At 38.6% G+C, this 16,160-nt stretch overlaps 1 protein-coding gene across 4 annotated transcripts in view; it reads left to right on the forward strand.

The window, feature by feature from the left end:
• LOC127442213 (astrotactin-1-like) overlaps window positions 1-16,160 on the forward strand; it is a 481,722-nt gene that overhangs the window by 59,353 nt on the left and 406,209 nt on the right. For all 4 annotated transcript variants that reach the window (XM_051700073.1, XM_051700074.1, XM_051700076.1 and 1 more), the window contains exon 2: window positions 5,105-5,292. In XM_051700073.1, the coding sequence (XP_051556033.1) occupies window positions 5,105-5,292 (188 nt within the window). The remainder of the gene's footprint in view (window positions 1-5,104; window positions 5,293-16,160) is intronic.

Here is a 16,160-nt window from a genome sequence, read left to right on the forward strand (position 1 = left end):
TCAGTACTGTTCAATCACTTATTAAGAAGTGGGGAATTTGGGGATCTCTTGATACCAAGCCAAGATCAGGTAGACCAAGAAAGATTTCAGCCACAACTGCCAGAAGAATTGTTCGGGATACAAAGAAAAACCCTCAAGTAACCTCAGGAGAAATACAGGCTGCTCTGGAAAAAGACAGTGTGGTTGTTTCAAGGAGCACAATACGACGATACTTGAACAAAAATGAGCTGCATGGTCGAGTTGCCAGAAAGACACCTTTACTGCACCAATGCCACAAAAAAGCCTGGTTACAATATGCCAGACAACACCTTGATACGCCTCACAGCTTCTGGCACACTGTAATTTGGAGTGAAGAGACCAAAATAGAGCTTTATGGTCACAACCATAAGCGCTATGTTTGGATAGGGGTCAACAAGGCCTATAGTGAAAAGAATACCATCCCCACTGTGAAGCATGGTGGTGGCTCACTGATGTTTTGGGGGTGTGTGGGCTCTAAAGGCACGGGGAATCTTGTGAAAATTGATGGCAAGATGAATGCTGCATGTCATCAGAAAATACTGGCAGACAATTTGCATTCTTCTGCACGAAAGCTGCGCATGGGATGCTCTTGGACTTTCCAGCATGACAATGACCCTAAGCACAAGGCCAAGTTGACCCTCCAGTGGATGAATGGGCAGCTATACCACCTGCAAGAATTTGGGGCCTCATAGACAACTATTACAAAAGACTGCATGCTGTCATTGATGCTAAAGGGGGCAATACACAGTATTAAGAACTAAGGGTTTGCAGACTTTTGAACAGGGGTCATTTCATTTTTTTCTTTGTTGCCATGTTTTGTTTTATGATTGTGCCATTCTGTTATGACGTACAGTTGAATATGAATCCCATAAGAAATAAAAGAAATGTGTTTTGACTGCCCACTTATGTTTTCTTTAAAAATGGTACATATATTACCATTTCTCCAAGGCTATGCACAATTTTGAACACAACTGTATATATATATATATAACAGCTTTATTACCAAAAGTGTATAGGGTCATTAAATACCCTAAATATGTAATAGTGTTTTGTTTTTTTTGCACTTCCATAAATCTTTTTTTTTCAAGGATATGTTTCTTTGTTTATTACAAGACACATGAGGGCTATATTCATACAAATGACTAAATCACATTGATTTTCTGTTTGACAATGGTGAATTATCTCTATTCCACATGCGTCTACAATGGGAGTAAATCACAAGTTTCATCACGATATAATCTTATATAAATTCTCTTAGCCATGGATCCGATGTTTGCCGATACCTCAAAGTCTACCATGATGCAATTTCAATTCTATTCAGGGGTCTGCGATCAGTATAACAATATTATTTGCCTATTTTACACAATCAGTTACATTTATTATCTCACAAATGCAACCAAAACATAATTTGAATTTTTTAAAAGTGCAAATCCAGTATCCACATTGGGACATCAACAACAAAAAAGGTACTTCAATTTCTGAAAAAAAAAAAAAAAAAAAAAAAAAATATATATATATATATATATATATATATATATATATATATATATATATATATATATACAGAAAAATAAAAAATATTAAAACAAAATCCAATGCATGTAATCATCAATCGTTTGATGAACATTGAATTGATGTTGGTGCAGAGCATGTGTTTTCTCTTTCCCTCGTCAGTTCTGTTCAGAATGCCGGGGCTGTCTAGCCATTTGACATGGTTGAATTTCTCCATAGCACTTTAAAATAGGAAATTCTCATGTAGAATTCAAATGTGTTGAATGCGCCACGTTATTGAGTGAAGCCTGATTTAACTGCGCATGTGAGCCATTTTGCGCTATCCTGTCACCGGAGCTCACATTTCAAGGGAAGCCTGGTTGATGTGTGTGCATGGATAGAGCAGAGCTCATCTTCAGGCTTCAATCACTCTGCACACATCCTTGTCGCACATGAGAAGCATATTTAGTGCTTATAAAGCTAGATGAATATAATAAGGTTGCTGCATCATCTGACAGAAATGCGTACGGTCGTGGCTGGCATTAGAGTGTCAAAATATAGATTAATCTTAAAAAAATATATACATTGATGTTACATCGATGACATCACATCGTTGGTTATTTGATCAGTGCATCCATCCAGATCGATGGATCACTACACCCATTATGTACACACATATTATACATGCTATTTCTTACTCAACGTGGCAGTGGAAGTGGAAGTAAACTATAGCAATTGTAACACATGAACAGTATAATTTTGGCTATTTTATATCTGGGTGTACTAATGAAATTATGTAAGTTGTGCATCTATTTAGAGTAAAAAAAAAAAAAATGCCTGAGAAAGTGTAGCAGTGTAGCTTATGTGTAGTTCAGTATGTGTTTGACTGCCAGTTGCATCTCATGGAATTTCATTGTAGAAGTAATAAATCCTGTTCTATATTTGTTGCCTTATCTCTTTGATATATGAAAAATAAAACATCAAAATATATCAGAATGTATTCTGTTGTATTATTTTCTAATTGTCTTGTTCTAAATGTTTAAAAAATTGACACTAACTATCTGGGCATTTTGTAGTTCAACTTGTGATAGATATACAGTACAGTAGGTGCCAGGTCTCTATAGACCCAAGTATTTAAAAATGTTTGGCGAAACACCCATGCATTTAAGGGTTACATTAATATCAGAATAAACACAGAAACATGCAAACAGCAGTAATTTATTCTTGTAATATGCTTTTGTTAGTATTGTGTCACGTGTGTTGTTTCATTAATAAAAGTGTCATTCTACACTGGGCCTGTAGGATTCTTAAGTCTAGTGATGATAAAGTGCAGAGTCACTTAAGCTTGTGCTTGTGAATATACAACTCGGAAAGTGGGTCAGGGGTTCTCCTCCAATTTGCAGTCTTGTTTGTTTTAAAAAGTTGTCTGACTCTCCTTTGTGTAAAATATTAATAATGCATATGTGGCTGCACAGGTTACCAGTTTTTCTTTTTTTTAATTTGTTTTAGGAGCACATTACCATGTTAAAGAACAAATGCTTAACCACACAAACAAAAAAGAGAATTCTAGAACATTCATTAAAAATGAATAACATATTTTCAGTATACTACCCTGCCCATAATTCAATAAACTGTCATAAAATGACAAGTTGCTCAATTTCAAAGCCTTATCAAAAACCTCTGTCCTTATATGTCAGAAAGAGTTTATTCAATGTCAAGAACATATGTTCAGTTTGCTTTGTGCTGTAAAACTCACATCTGATTAGAATAGGAGGAAGGCCCTTTCTTTAATTTCTCTGTCTAAATCCTGTGATAATGTAACATTCAGTAATACCCTTCCTATTAATGTATATATTTGCCTTGATGTGTCCTAGTCGTCTGCCTCTACATACATTAACCAGACCTAAGACTGTTTAAAATGATCATGTATATTTCTAAAGTGAAGTATGAATGCCAGAGGGATTGCTTTGATACTGCTAAACATGTTAGGAGTGATATTAATAATGTATAGTCACAGCATACTGTGTATATTTGCATGACAGAAACATTTCTGATTTTGCCTGCAAACCATTACACACTGCTCAATGTATGTACCAAGACTTTTGTTACACATGAAGTCCACACATGTTGAGGTTTATATAGAAGGTCAGTTTTATTTCAAAAACACATTTAGCTTTATTTTACTGATTAATAAAATTAATTTAAAAAATACACATTTTTAAATAGATTCACACTTTACAACATCAGGAAAATCAGACCTTTCCTGTCTGAATATGCTATACAGCTCCTGGTCCAAGCTCTGGTCATTTCAAGACTGGACTACTGCATTGCTCTGTTGGCTGGCCTTCCAGCTAACACAGTTAAGCCACTGCAGATGATCCAGAATGCAGCAGCACGCCAGGTCTTCAATCAGCCAAAAAGGGCTGAAGTCACTCAACTCTTGATTTCACTCCACTGGCTACCTGTAGCTGCCCGCATCAAATTCAAAGCTTTGACTTTGGCTTTCAGGACAGCCAATGGAACCACACCCTCTTACTTCAATTCACTTCTTCAGGTCTGTGCTCCAACACGCTCTCTGCGGTCTATGAACGAGCAGCACCTGGTGGTCCCATCACAAAGAGGCTCAAAGTCTATTTCACGATAGTTCATTTTCTCTGCTCCTCTCTGGTGGAATGAACTTCCAACATCATCATGATCTGCTGTTACCTTCTCAACATAAAAAAAAACAAAAAAAAAAAACAGCTGAAAACACGTCTGTTCCATGAGCACTTAACCAAACCACACTAATTGCACTTACTACTGCACTTAACCTGAACTTAATGTACAAAAAAAATAAAAAATAAAATAAATTCCTTCTCTGTCTCTTCCTTCTATATTAGCATCTTTACTACTCCAGCCACTGTGAGAACATAGCAGTCCTATACTGCAGATGTTGTTAAACTTTGCATGACAAATTGCTTGCTATGTGTCTTATTTGTAAGTCGCTTTGGATAAAAGCATCTGCTACATTACTAAATGTAAATGTAAATGTACAATTCACATTTCTGGTTGAAGTGACCATGGTGAATTGGAGACCATACCAAATGTTATTAGTGTTCCCTTTTACTCCAACAGCATAAGAAAAAAAAAAGGCATGCTATTATGTTTTCTTGACTTTCTAAAATAGGGGGGAACAAAATAAAGAGAGATGGATTATGGCAGTCAAAAGAGAGTAAGGTGCCAAATTTGCTGTCACTGCCTCAGCAGATGTATTTGAAACTCCACTGCATTTACTGGTTTGCTGAGTTTCTTTCTTTCTTTCTTTCTTTTTTATTTATTTATTTATTTATGTGTAATTTAACACAAAGTGATATAAATATACCATAAATAATGTTCATTAAGAGAGAGAAAAAGGCTAGATTTACCCTGCCAATATGTCATCGTCCACAAATGGTCCACAAACTTACCATCAGAACAAACTTATGATCATAAATTATATGATGACTAATCATAAATCAATTATATGTTTTTGGAGAACTGATTCTTATACAGTATATACAAGTAGCTTTTAACTTCATCATTCTAAGTTGTTTTTTTATTCTGTTTGTGCTGACAGAGATCTCTGGGAACTCGGAGGACATTCCACTGGTGCGCTGGAGGCAGCAATGGTTGGAAAATGGTACTTTGCTTTTCCACATCCACCATCAGGATGGCAATCAGAATTTGCCTGGCCCAGCGGCCACATCTTACCCTGCTAGTGACTCTGCAGAGGAGGAACTTCGTATCCTGCACATCTCGGTCATGGTATGCAACCACTAACCATGTGCACTGCTTCACACTGAAAGGGTAAAGATTAGTTATTTAGCAAAGAGTAGTCCCACACTGAATCGGCAGTCTTTTCTATGTTTTCTGCACTGTTTGTTGCACAAAATCTGCAGAATGAATTTAAATATGGAAAAAAATTTAAGATTGCTGAGAGTACTACACTCACATTGGTAGCTAAAAGTTGGAACATCAAAATAACCAGTGTTTTGGTACCAAGTCAAGACTAAAATAAATCAAAATGTAACAATACTGTCTTTCTAAAGTATTGAAAGCACAGATTACCAACTTAATTTGTTACCCATGCTGTATGACTGACAGGTGGCTGCTTTAAAATGCTCACATGCTCTATGAAGAGCACTTGCAGTAATGTGGCTATGCAAGTGAACATTTAAATGCTTGGTCAGTCTTGGTCAAAAGGCCCATTTTGTCTTAAGTGAATTTATTCAAGCAGGACAAAAATTGGATATGTGTCAAAATATTGCATCTATGCATTAGGATTTGCCGTGTAAATGTAGCCTAAAAGATTTGCCGCTGTCTATTAAGCTGTTAATATTACTCAAACAGCAATTTTGTCAAGAGAAAGATAAAAACTACTGACTGCTCTTGGCTGGATAACTGTAGTAGCTTAAATAAGCCTTCTATATTTCGATACTGTGAACTGAAAAACACTGTTTTATCTTTGTTCTACTGCTTGTAATTAGTTTCTTTGTAATTCAATTTATTTCTGACCATTTACCTGTCTTGAGACTCATGAGTAGTAAAATTTACTCATTCTTTACTTAAGACATACTTGAAGTATGCATGCCATTGTTTTAATAAAATTTGTTAATATTTACATTCATATTTAACTTAATGTGATTAATTGCATATTATTTTTTGTTGTGGCATTAAAATTGATATCAAGAATCATGAAATATCAGTAGTATTGGTACTGACTACTGGAATTTTAGTATCATGATAACCTTAGCTGATAGCATTATCAAATTAGACAAAAAATATAAAAAAAAATACATTATAAATAGGCATGTGACGGTATAAAATTCTCACATCATGACAATTGCTGAAGCTTTTATCTCGGTATACGGTACTATCATGGTATTGAAATACATTACAAAAAAAAGTGTTGAAAGATAAACAAACTTTGTTGCTCGTTATTACAATTTTAATGACTTTTTTCAATAATAAAATTGCCATTTAAATTAACAGATAACAAAGAACATTTAAAAGAACCATGAACATTAAAAAAACAAATCAGCTACAACAATAGTATACATGTTTTTTCTTGATAGCAAGCCAGTTTCTAAAATATAGCTAGACGCTAGCTACAAATTAAACAACTGCAAATTCCCTCACACTGTATGGCAACGTACAATTAAACATAATATTGAAATCATTATTGTGCCACATTGCCATTATTAATTACAGGACTTAGTATTAACTGGTTACAACTGTATTTTAGTTGTTACTACTAGAAGCAAACGTTACTGAGCAGCTAGCAGAGATTTAGCAAACTACACTCTGGCCACTTGAAAGCAAACTACATATTATCTGCAAATGGCAACAACAGTTCACTTTCTTTGTCATCTTAGCTGTCACTAAGCTAGTTGTCTCTTAGAGTGTTGTCTCTCAGTTTCCAAAATTAGTTTGGAAAAACTATCACAACTACCATTTTTCTCGCTGAATTGCACTGGATGACTGTCCCGCAGATGAGCAAACATGTTGGAGAGCTTAGTGTTTCACTGCCACTTTTCTGCTACATGTTTTACACAAAGGAAAACCATCTTCAACCAAAAATCCCTCTTCATTTTTTGGAACCCAAAATACTTCGACACTTCCGACTTAACCATTTTAGAAGGCGTATAAATGGTCATTTACATTCCTCCTCCAGACATGCTTCTGGTACATGTTGGTTTTGTTTACATCAGAGTGCGCATGTGTCATTTATGCCACATACAGTTGAAGTCAGAAGTTTACATACGCCTTAGCCAAATACGTTTAAACTCAGTTTTTCACAATTCCTGACATTTAATCGTAGAAAACGTTCCCTAACTTGGGTCAGTTAGGTCACTACTTTATTTTAAGAATGTGAAATGTCAGAATTATAGTAGAGAGAATTATTTATTTCAGATTTTATTTCTTTCATCACATTCCCAGTGGGTCAGAAGTTTACATACACTTTGTTAGTATTTGATAGCATTGCCTTTAAATTGTTTAACTTGGGTCAAATGTTTTGGGTAGCCTTCCACAAGCTTCTCACAATAATTTGCTGGAATTTTGGCCCATTCCTCCAGATAGAACTGGTGTAACTGAGTCAGGTTTGTAGGCCTCCTTGCTTGCACATGATTTTTCAGTTCTGCACAAACATTTTCTATTGGATTGAGGTCAGGGCTTTGTGATGGTCACTCCAATACCTTGACTTTGTTTTTCTTAAGCCATTTTCCCACAACTTTGGAGGTATGCTTGGGGTCATTGTCCATTTGGCAGACCCATTTGCGACTGAGCTTTAACTTCCTTGCTGATGTCTTGAGATGTTGCTTCAATATATCCACATAGTTTTATTTCCTCATGATGCCATCTATTTTGTGAAGTGCACCAGTACCTACTGCAGCAAAGCACCCCCACAACATGATGCTGCCACCCCCATGCTTCACGGTTGGGATGGTGTTCTTCAGTTTGCAAGCCTCACCCTTTTTCCTCCATACATAACAATGGTCATTACAGCCAAAAAGTTACGTTTTTGTTTCATCAGACCAGTGGACATTTCTCCAACAAGTAAGATCTTTGTCCACATTTGCACTTGCAAACTGTAGTCTGGCTTTTTTATGGAAGTTTTGGAGCAGTGGCTTCTTCCTTGCTGAGCAGCCTTTCAGGTTATGTCGATATAGGACTCATTTTACTGTGGATATAGATACTTGTCTACCTGTTTCTTCCAGAATCATCACAAGGTCCTTTGCTGTTGTTCTGGGATTGATTTGCACTTTTCGCACCAAACTACGTTCATCTCTAGGAGACAGAATGCGTGTCCATCCTGAGCGTTATGATGGCTGCGTGGTCCGTGGTGTTTATACTTGCTTATTATTGTTTGTACAGATGAATGTGGCACCTTCAGGCATTTGGAAATTGCTCCCAAGGATGAAACAGACTTGTGGAGGTCCACAATATTTATTCTGATGTCTTGGCTGATTTCTTTTGATTTTCCCATGATGTCAAGCAAAGAGGCACTGAGTTTGAAGGTAGGCCTTAAAATACATCCACAGTTACACCTCCAATTGACTCCAATTAGCCTATCAGAAGATAATTGGCTAATTGCCTAAAGGCTTGACATCATTTTCTGGAATTTTCCAAGCTGCTTAAAGGCACAGTTAACTTAGTGTATGTAAACTTCTGACCCATTGGAATTATGATATAGTCAATTAAAAGTTAAACAGTCTGTCTGTAAACAATTGTTGGAAATATTACTCGTGTCATGCACAAAGTAGATGTCCTAAATGACTTGCCAAAACTATAGTTTGCGAATATGCAATCTGTGGAGTGGTTAAAAAAATTGTGTATGTAATATTCTGATTTCAACTGTACAAGCAGTGTTTTGAATCTTGATTGGTTGATTAAAAATAATTAAATAAATAAATAAATACGGTTCAATCAGAAAAATCTAAACAATTTGGCTAAAAGATATTCTAGAATTATTTATGGTATTTTTAATTGCCAACAATAACAATATTGTGGATGTTAATTACAGTGAAATACCATATTACCTAATGCAGTCACATGACTAATTATAAATTAACAACATTTATTCAAGCTGCTGTTGAGGAAAAGTAAATAAACTTGCAAGGGGCTGGGGGTGTGTAGAATTTTGTGAATGACAGGTGTTCGTATTTTGCTAAGTATGCAGATGTTTTCTTAGAGTTCTACGGGTGTGGGCCTAGCCATGAAGGAATTTCAGAGTGAAAACACAACATAGATTACAAAAAGAGCTGGTTGTGAGATAGGAGACAAGAAAAAAAAAAAAAAAAAATGTCAGATTCAGTAAATTCACAGTTCTGCCTTATGGCTGCACAACTTTCCTCTCTCAGATCAGTGTACTGCTGTCATCCCAAAAAGTAGTTACACTTAGAACAATTGGAGCAAAGACTCTTCAGGGCATAAGGATTATTTCAAACACACTTAGTATAATTAGCAGAAAATCCATATTTGTAAATTGTCATGCTGAATAGGAGTGGGGTTTGGAAAGAGGTTCTAAGCGGTGACTAGTAAAGTAGTTATAATGAATGAAACAGTTGAATGTAGTTCTGAACACAGGCTGGATTAATGGTGTGTTATACAAAAATTTGGTATGCAAATACTTCATTTAAAAAAAATTGCAAATGGCTCATTATTTCTATATGAAGCGAAATAGTCATATGGAGGCTCCAGGCTTTGCTGAATTTCTAATACTGTAACTGCATATTAGTGCTTTACAGGGCAATTATTTTGGATGGTTTGTTGGTTCTCTGTGCAAGCCACTGATTATTGAAAGATTTCCGTTGGAATATGATTCCTCGTAGTTCCGGGGAAGCTCCTATATTAAGCTCACCCTGCATGATCCCTCAGAAGCTGAAGAAGATTGCATACCTCCAATCTCAAGCACAGCCCCTGACATTGATATCCCCACAAAGAAGATAGTTATTAGTATTCTAGTATTCTAAGGGCAACATACTGGAAGTCAGCAGATGATTCAACTTCAGTGAAGAAGGCAACGGGACCCAAACTATTTTCTCTCCTAAAAGCATTATGTTTGTAACTTCAGAAGGGCAGCAGTACTTTAGCATAACAGAGAATAGATTGTGTTTTAATGTCCATGAACTGTATACAAATGACTTGCTCCCGGCCATTAATTACTTAATTATTTGGACTACAGATGTACTAACAAGATTAATTGTGTGTTCATGCTGTGGTTGAAAGACACTGGTTAGGGTAAAATGCTCTTTTTTTGCTAATAAAGCACCAGAACCGTCAGGCACAGGAACAGTTTTTTCCCTCAGGCTATCCATCTCATGAACAGTTAAATTGCCCCATTGAACAATAACTATGTGCAATTCACAGTTTAGTCTTTCTTATATTTATTCAACACACCCAACCTCTTCTGCCATTTCATTCCTCTGAAAAAAAAAAAAAAAACATTTGCACTGTACATAACAGATTGTATTAGATTTGCACTACTCATGTGTATGTGTGTGTCTGTACATATGTGTATAATTAGTTTTCTTTTTACTTTTTTATTATTATCTATGTCTTGCTGCTGTTTTTGTATTGTTTTTGTATTGTTGTACACTGGAAGCTCCTGTCACCAAGACAAATTTCTTGTATGTGTAAGCATACTTGGCAATAAAGCTGATTCTGATTCTGATAAAGGTTAATGTTACAGCAAACAAATTTTCACTGATGGATGTCAATTTATGATGACATAGCAGAATCTTAAACCTTTGTTCAAACAGGCAGCAAAAATCTTTTTTTTTCTTTTTTTTTTTTTTTGGCCTATCAAATAGATATCAGTTTAGTTTTTTTTGAGTCTGAACAGGAGAGAACACACAAAATCCGTAGGTGATTTGAAATCCCATTAAAATAAAATTTTTGTTAATGCATCTCAGTCTGAATGGATCGGAGTTCATGTTGTTGGGCCTCGTGCTCAGATAGGAGACAAAGGCAGGCCTACATACAGTCATAAAGCCTGACTCAGGCCTGTACGAATACTCAAAGCATGATAACACAAACAGTGCCAAAATCAAACAAAGGGAGTCCAAACAGACTACAGATCCCATCAAGCCTTGCTCACTTTACACCTAGGTGTGGAATTCTGAAGGATCAAACTCTCAACTGCTATTGGATGAAACGCACGACAGAACGCATCCCTCAACCATGATGTCATCGAGAGTATAAAACCCTGGAGATTCCTCCTAAGTCTTGCTTCCATTGACAGTATGTGCCACGTCTAGTTGCAGCCCTGCTGCTTCCAGGTGTAGCCTCGTTGCCCAAAGAAGTAATGTACATACCTGAACATTAGCAATCTCGCTGGACGAGCTGAGATTCTCCATGTTCCACCAAGCACGTATTCAGATTTGGATACTGCCCTCAATCAATGGCGAAACATCCATTGCTAAAGTCTCACACATGGTGAACCTCCACAAGTTTGCGGCATTACTATGACAACCAATGTGGACATACTAGTAAAAGCAACTGCAGTCTGTACAGAAAAAAATAAAATAAAAAATCTAGTCTGGCCACATAAAAAAAAAAAAAAAAACACTTTCAGTTTAGACAGCCTCAAAACGCTGCATTGTCCGGTGTTGACAGGGTGTAAGTTAGTAATACAACATCCTCATCCTGTCCTCCATCCTCACCTCCTCAGAGTGCATTTAGAGAAAGGATACATCCTTCATGATGGTGGACTTTGATTGTTTTCCAGGTAATGGGTGTTAAAGGATGGAGGAACAAGAAAACGAGGAAGCATCAATTAGGGTATTGAGAAATACCCCTGGAATCAATGAAGACAATAAATATTTGCTCACACCAAATATTGATTAAGTTTACTGCACTTTTTATGAAGTTGGGAGAGAGAGAGAATTTTACTGACAGTGCGGCAGCCAGCCTCTGCGACAGATGGTACCTACACTGCATCCCCTCCTGGCTCCAACTTGAGTTTCAGCAAGAGGGCAAACTCTTAAACCTAGTGCCCACCTAAAATCATGTCACTTCCTTGAGTGCTTTGCTGTGATGCCAGTCCCATAGAGACCGAGTCATCAGTGTAGACACCTGTCACTAGTCCATATTTATTGTCTGCCATACGCGGCGGCCCTTGGGCCAGCTGGGGCTTTTGCTCAGCTCAGTGATGCGGCAGTTCAATGCCAGGCTCACAGTCTCACTCTGATATAGTTTAGGACTTTTGGACGGATAAGCGCGCATCAAATGTGCCTTGATGAAAGGTCAGCTGTGCAATATTACTATGACTATAACTATAACTTTTTTTCTTTTATTTTGCCATCTATTCTTCACACTTATTTCTCCAGCTGCTTTCACAAAGGCCTCATTGTAAATTGAAAATGTTTTTTCCATCACAGCTTATTTTTCTTCTCTTTGATGTGTAACCTATTAAAAAACAGCAGTGACTTGCTTACCCAGGCTGTCAAAGAGTGACCATCCTCCCTTCCTGCTGCTGTCATTGGGCATCTGTTGTAGATGAGCAATTGGATTCTCAACTGTAGGTGGGCCTCCACAAATTAACAAATGACCAGCGCTATTATTTTTAACTAAAAGTTAAATTAAAACTAAATGAAAACATATTTATTAAGTGAAATTAAAATAAAAAACTAACATAACTGAAAAAAAAAAAAAAAATCTGTAACTATACTAAAATACATTTCCATGAAATAAAAACATACAAAAATGAAAAAGAAATTAGTTTTAGTTTTTTTATAGAGTATATTATAACATTTGAAACCTTTTCAACCCGCATTCATAAAACACGAAAATACCAGTTTACTTATTACACTAGACAACCATTAGAAATGTAATTGCACTAAACATATTTAAATTATATCCTTTAATACAGGGGTTCTCAAACATAAAGGTGATGTAACTCTTTTTATGTCAAAATACTTTCTACTATCCCAGTTTATTGTTCATTGACAACTATAAGTAAGCCATTCGTGGGTTTACCTCCCCCAAAAGTATAAACGCTGAGCCTCCCAGGCACTATCAAATCATTGATGTTTATATTTTGAGTGAACCGCTCAGCCCCTACCCATTCCTTTCTAGCTCAACTTACAGTGTGAGTTTGGGGCGTGGCTACTTTTAGTAAGCTGTTCAGCTGGGAAATGTGAAAAACCATGGCAAATGTGTACAGAGAATAAGCAATTTAGCTTCATCAAAATTTGGAGACTTGCTAAAAGACACAGAGACAGAGAACAGAGTAAAACCAGAGTGAACATTGGCATTGGATTTACAAGGTGGAGGACTTTGAGGGAATTTTTGGGGTTTGAAGGAGATGCCAAACTTGCTGAGTTGCTTCTCGACATGTAAGCTACACTCAAGTTATTGCCACACAAGTTTGCTCATTACTGTTGAGCTCCGGATAAATTCGTATAATACTCGGAATATGTTAAAACCTTGCTTTTGACAAAACTGTCTTTAAAGATTCCTTTCGCGCATCCACGCAGATATCGTGCATCCACCAGTACTGAAATGGTTAAATTCTCTTAAATTAGTTTTATTCACTCTGCATCTGTTGTTGCATCTCTGACAGTGATGACATTTAAAATTTTACCATTTTGCTCTTCTCTACAGTCCATTTAATCAAGCTAAAAAGGCTCTCCTGAGGTAAATGTATATAGTAAGTGAAGGTTGTTGATATCATTGATCTCTTCCCATGGGTGAAACACTGATTTGCTGATTTCATGAGATTTAATTATTTCAGCCAGAGGCATTGCATCTTTCAGCATCCCATCTGATGTTACTTCATGTGTTTTTCAGGCTGTAATTTTGTAGTAAAGAGCAATGCTGATCAGAGGAGAGATGCTATATGCAGCACTCCTGTCTGAACTGACAGCAGCACGATTTGACACAACGCATTTAAGACCATGAAAACAACATTTATAGTTTGAACTTCATGATAACTTTGACATTTGTTCATCTGAAAGCTGAGACTTTGTTTCATCAAAAACAACCCATTTAAAAAAAAAAGAAATGCCAAACAGCCAAATTCATGTTCCCTATCTGTCACTCACTCGATGTTGTGTTGATGTAGTGACACTAGAGGTCGCCCTTGGGAGCCCCAATCACCTCTGATCTTTGAGAAAATACCAATGGGAATTGGCGAGTGGAATTTGCATGCCACTCCCCCGGATATATGGGTATAAAAGGAGCTGGCTCGCAACCACTCTTTTTTCTTTGGAGCCGAGCGGTTGTGTTCAGTGAGCTGAATCCTCTGCCGTTCCATTCACCTCTAAAAAACTGTTGGATTTACAGCGCATTACAGCGGCTTCTCCCCCTCGTGCACCGGTGGAGTGCAGGGGCGCTTCGACAGTCTAAAAGAATATATATTCTTGTGATAAAAGAGTGTATTTTCCCTATTAAAAGAGTGCCACTGATGGAGAGCGTCTTTTTAGAGATGCCTTTCCGTCTGTGTTTATTTCCTGGTTGCGGTCATTACCTCTCCGCTTCTGTTGGCCACGATCGCTGTCTTACATGCTGGGGCGCTGCCCAAATGGTTACAGCATTCGTGGACGGGTCATGTACTCACTGCGAGATCATGACAATGGTAATGTTGTGGTCGTGGCTTTCCTTCGTTAGAGGGAAAGCCACCCCAGCGGCTCCCCGCCTCGGTTCTTCTACCTACGGGTTTGAGGCAGCGTTGGTTAGCACTGGGGGCGATTTGGGAGCCGCTCTGCCGGGTAACTCGCCACGGACCTCCCATTCCCCAGTATGCTCATTTGCCCTGGTCGAGTTCTGGGATGAGACCGCCAGCTCATCTCAGGGCGAGTTCGCGATCTCATTCGGCGCTCGTGAAATGGATGAGCTCTCGATTGCAGCAACGGAGAGTGGGCTGGTCCAGTCTGATGCTGAGGACTCGACTGGGCTCCCACCTTCAGGAGCGGTCGCCCAGTCGCAGGCCGACGCGGAGCTGGTGGCCATGCTTGCCCAGGCGGCTGCGAGCATTGGGCTGGAGTGGAACCCTCCACTCTCCCCTGAACTCTCGTGGCTTGATGATTGGTTCCTGGGCTGACAGCGCCGCTCACGGCCGCGCCCCGCCCCAGTCCCTTTCTTCCCGGAGGTGCATGAGGAGCTCACAAGGTCGTGGTGGCCCAGACCCGGTCTCTGAGCTCCTCCGCTCTCACTGCCCTCGACGGTGGGGCTGCCAGGGGGTACTCGGCGATTCCCCAGGTGGATAAGTCGGTTTTGGTGCACCTGTGTCCGCAAAACACCGCCACCTAGCGGAACCGGCCTAGACTCCCGTCCAGCGCCTGTAGGTTTACGTCGTCTCTGGCGACTTAGGCCTACAGTGCTGCTGGACAGGCCTCCTCCGCCCTGCACGCCATGGCTCTCCTGCAGGAGCTCCAAGCGAGGGTAGTTCTGACCCGGGATTGATGCAGGAGCAGCTCTTAGCGACCGATCTCGCCCTCCGGGTGATGAAGGTCATGGCGCGGACTCTCGGGCAGGCGATGTCCACCCTGGTGGTCCAGGAGCGCCACCTATGGCTCAACTTTGTCGAGATGACAAGGTATGGTTCCTTGATGCCCCCGTCTCCCAGGTCGGCCTATTTGGCGACACCGTCGAGGACTTTGCCCAGCAGTTCTCGGCGGTTAAGAAGCAGATGGAGGCTATTCAGCATATCTTGCCCCGGTGCAGATCAAGATCCGCACCCCATCTGCTCGTCGCCAGGGGCGCCCCCTTGCCATGTCATGTACCCAAATCATGTCCAACAATTTAATTTGCCACAGGTAGACTCCAATCAAAGTGTAGAAACATCTCAAAGATGATCCATAGAAATGGGATGCACCTGAGCTAAATTTCAAGTCTCATAGCAAAGGGTCTGTATACTTATGTCAATGTGATTTGTCAGTTTTTTCTTTTTAATAAATTTGCAAAGTTATCAAAAATCTGTTTTTTTCTTTGACATTATGGGGTATGGAGTGTAGATTGATGTGAAAAAAAATTATAATAATAATTTAAAGCATTTTAGCATAAGGCTGCAACATAACAAAATGTGGAAAAAAAAAAAAAATGAAAGGGTCTGAATACTTTCTGAAAGCACTTTATGTGCCTTCGAGCCCCCCTTTCAAACTCTCCATGACCCCCCAGTTTGAGAACCA

Source organism: Myxocyprinus asiaticus, chromosome 6 (genome assembly GCF_019703515.2).
Source record: "Myxocyprinus asiaticus isolate MX2 ecotype Aquarium Trade chromosome 6, UBuf_Myxa_2, whole genome shotgun sequence".
Classification (NCBI taxonomy): Eukaryota; Metazoa; Chordata; class Actinopteri; order Cypriniformes; family Catostomidae; genus Myxocyprinus; species Myxocyprinus asiaticus.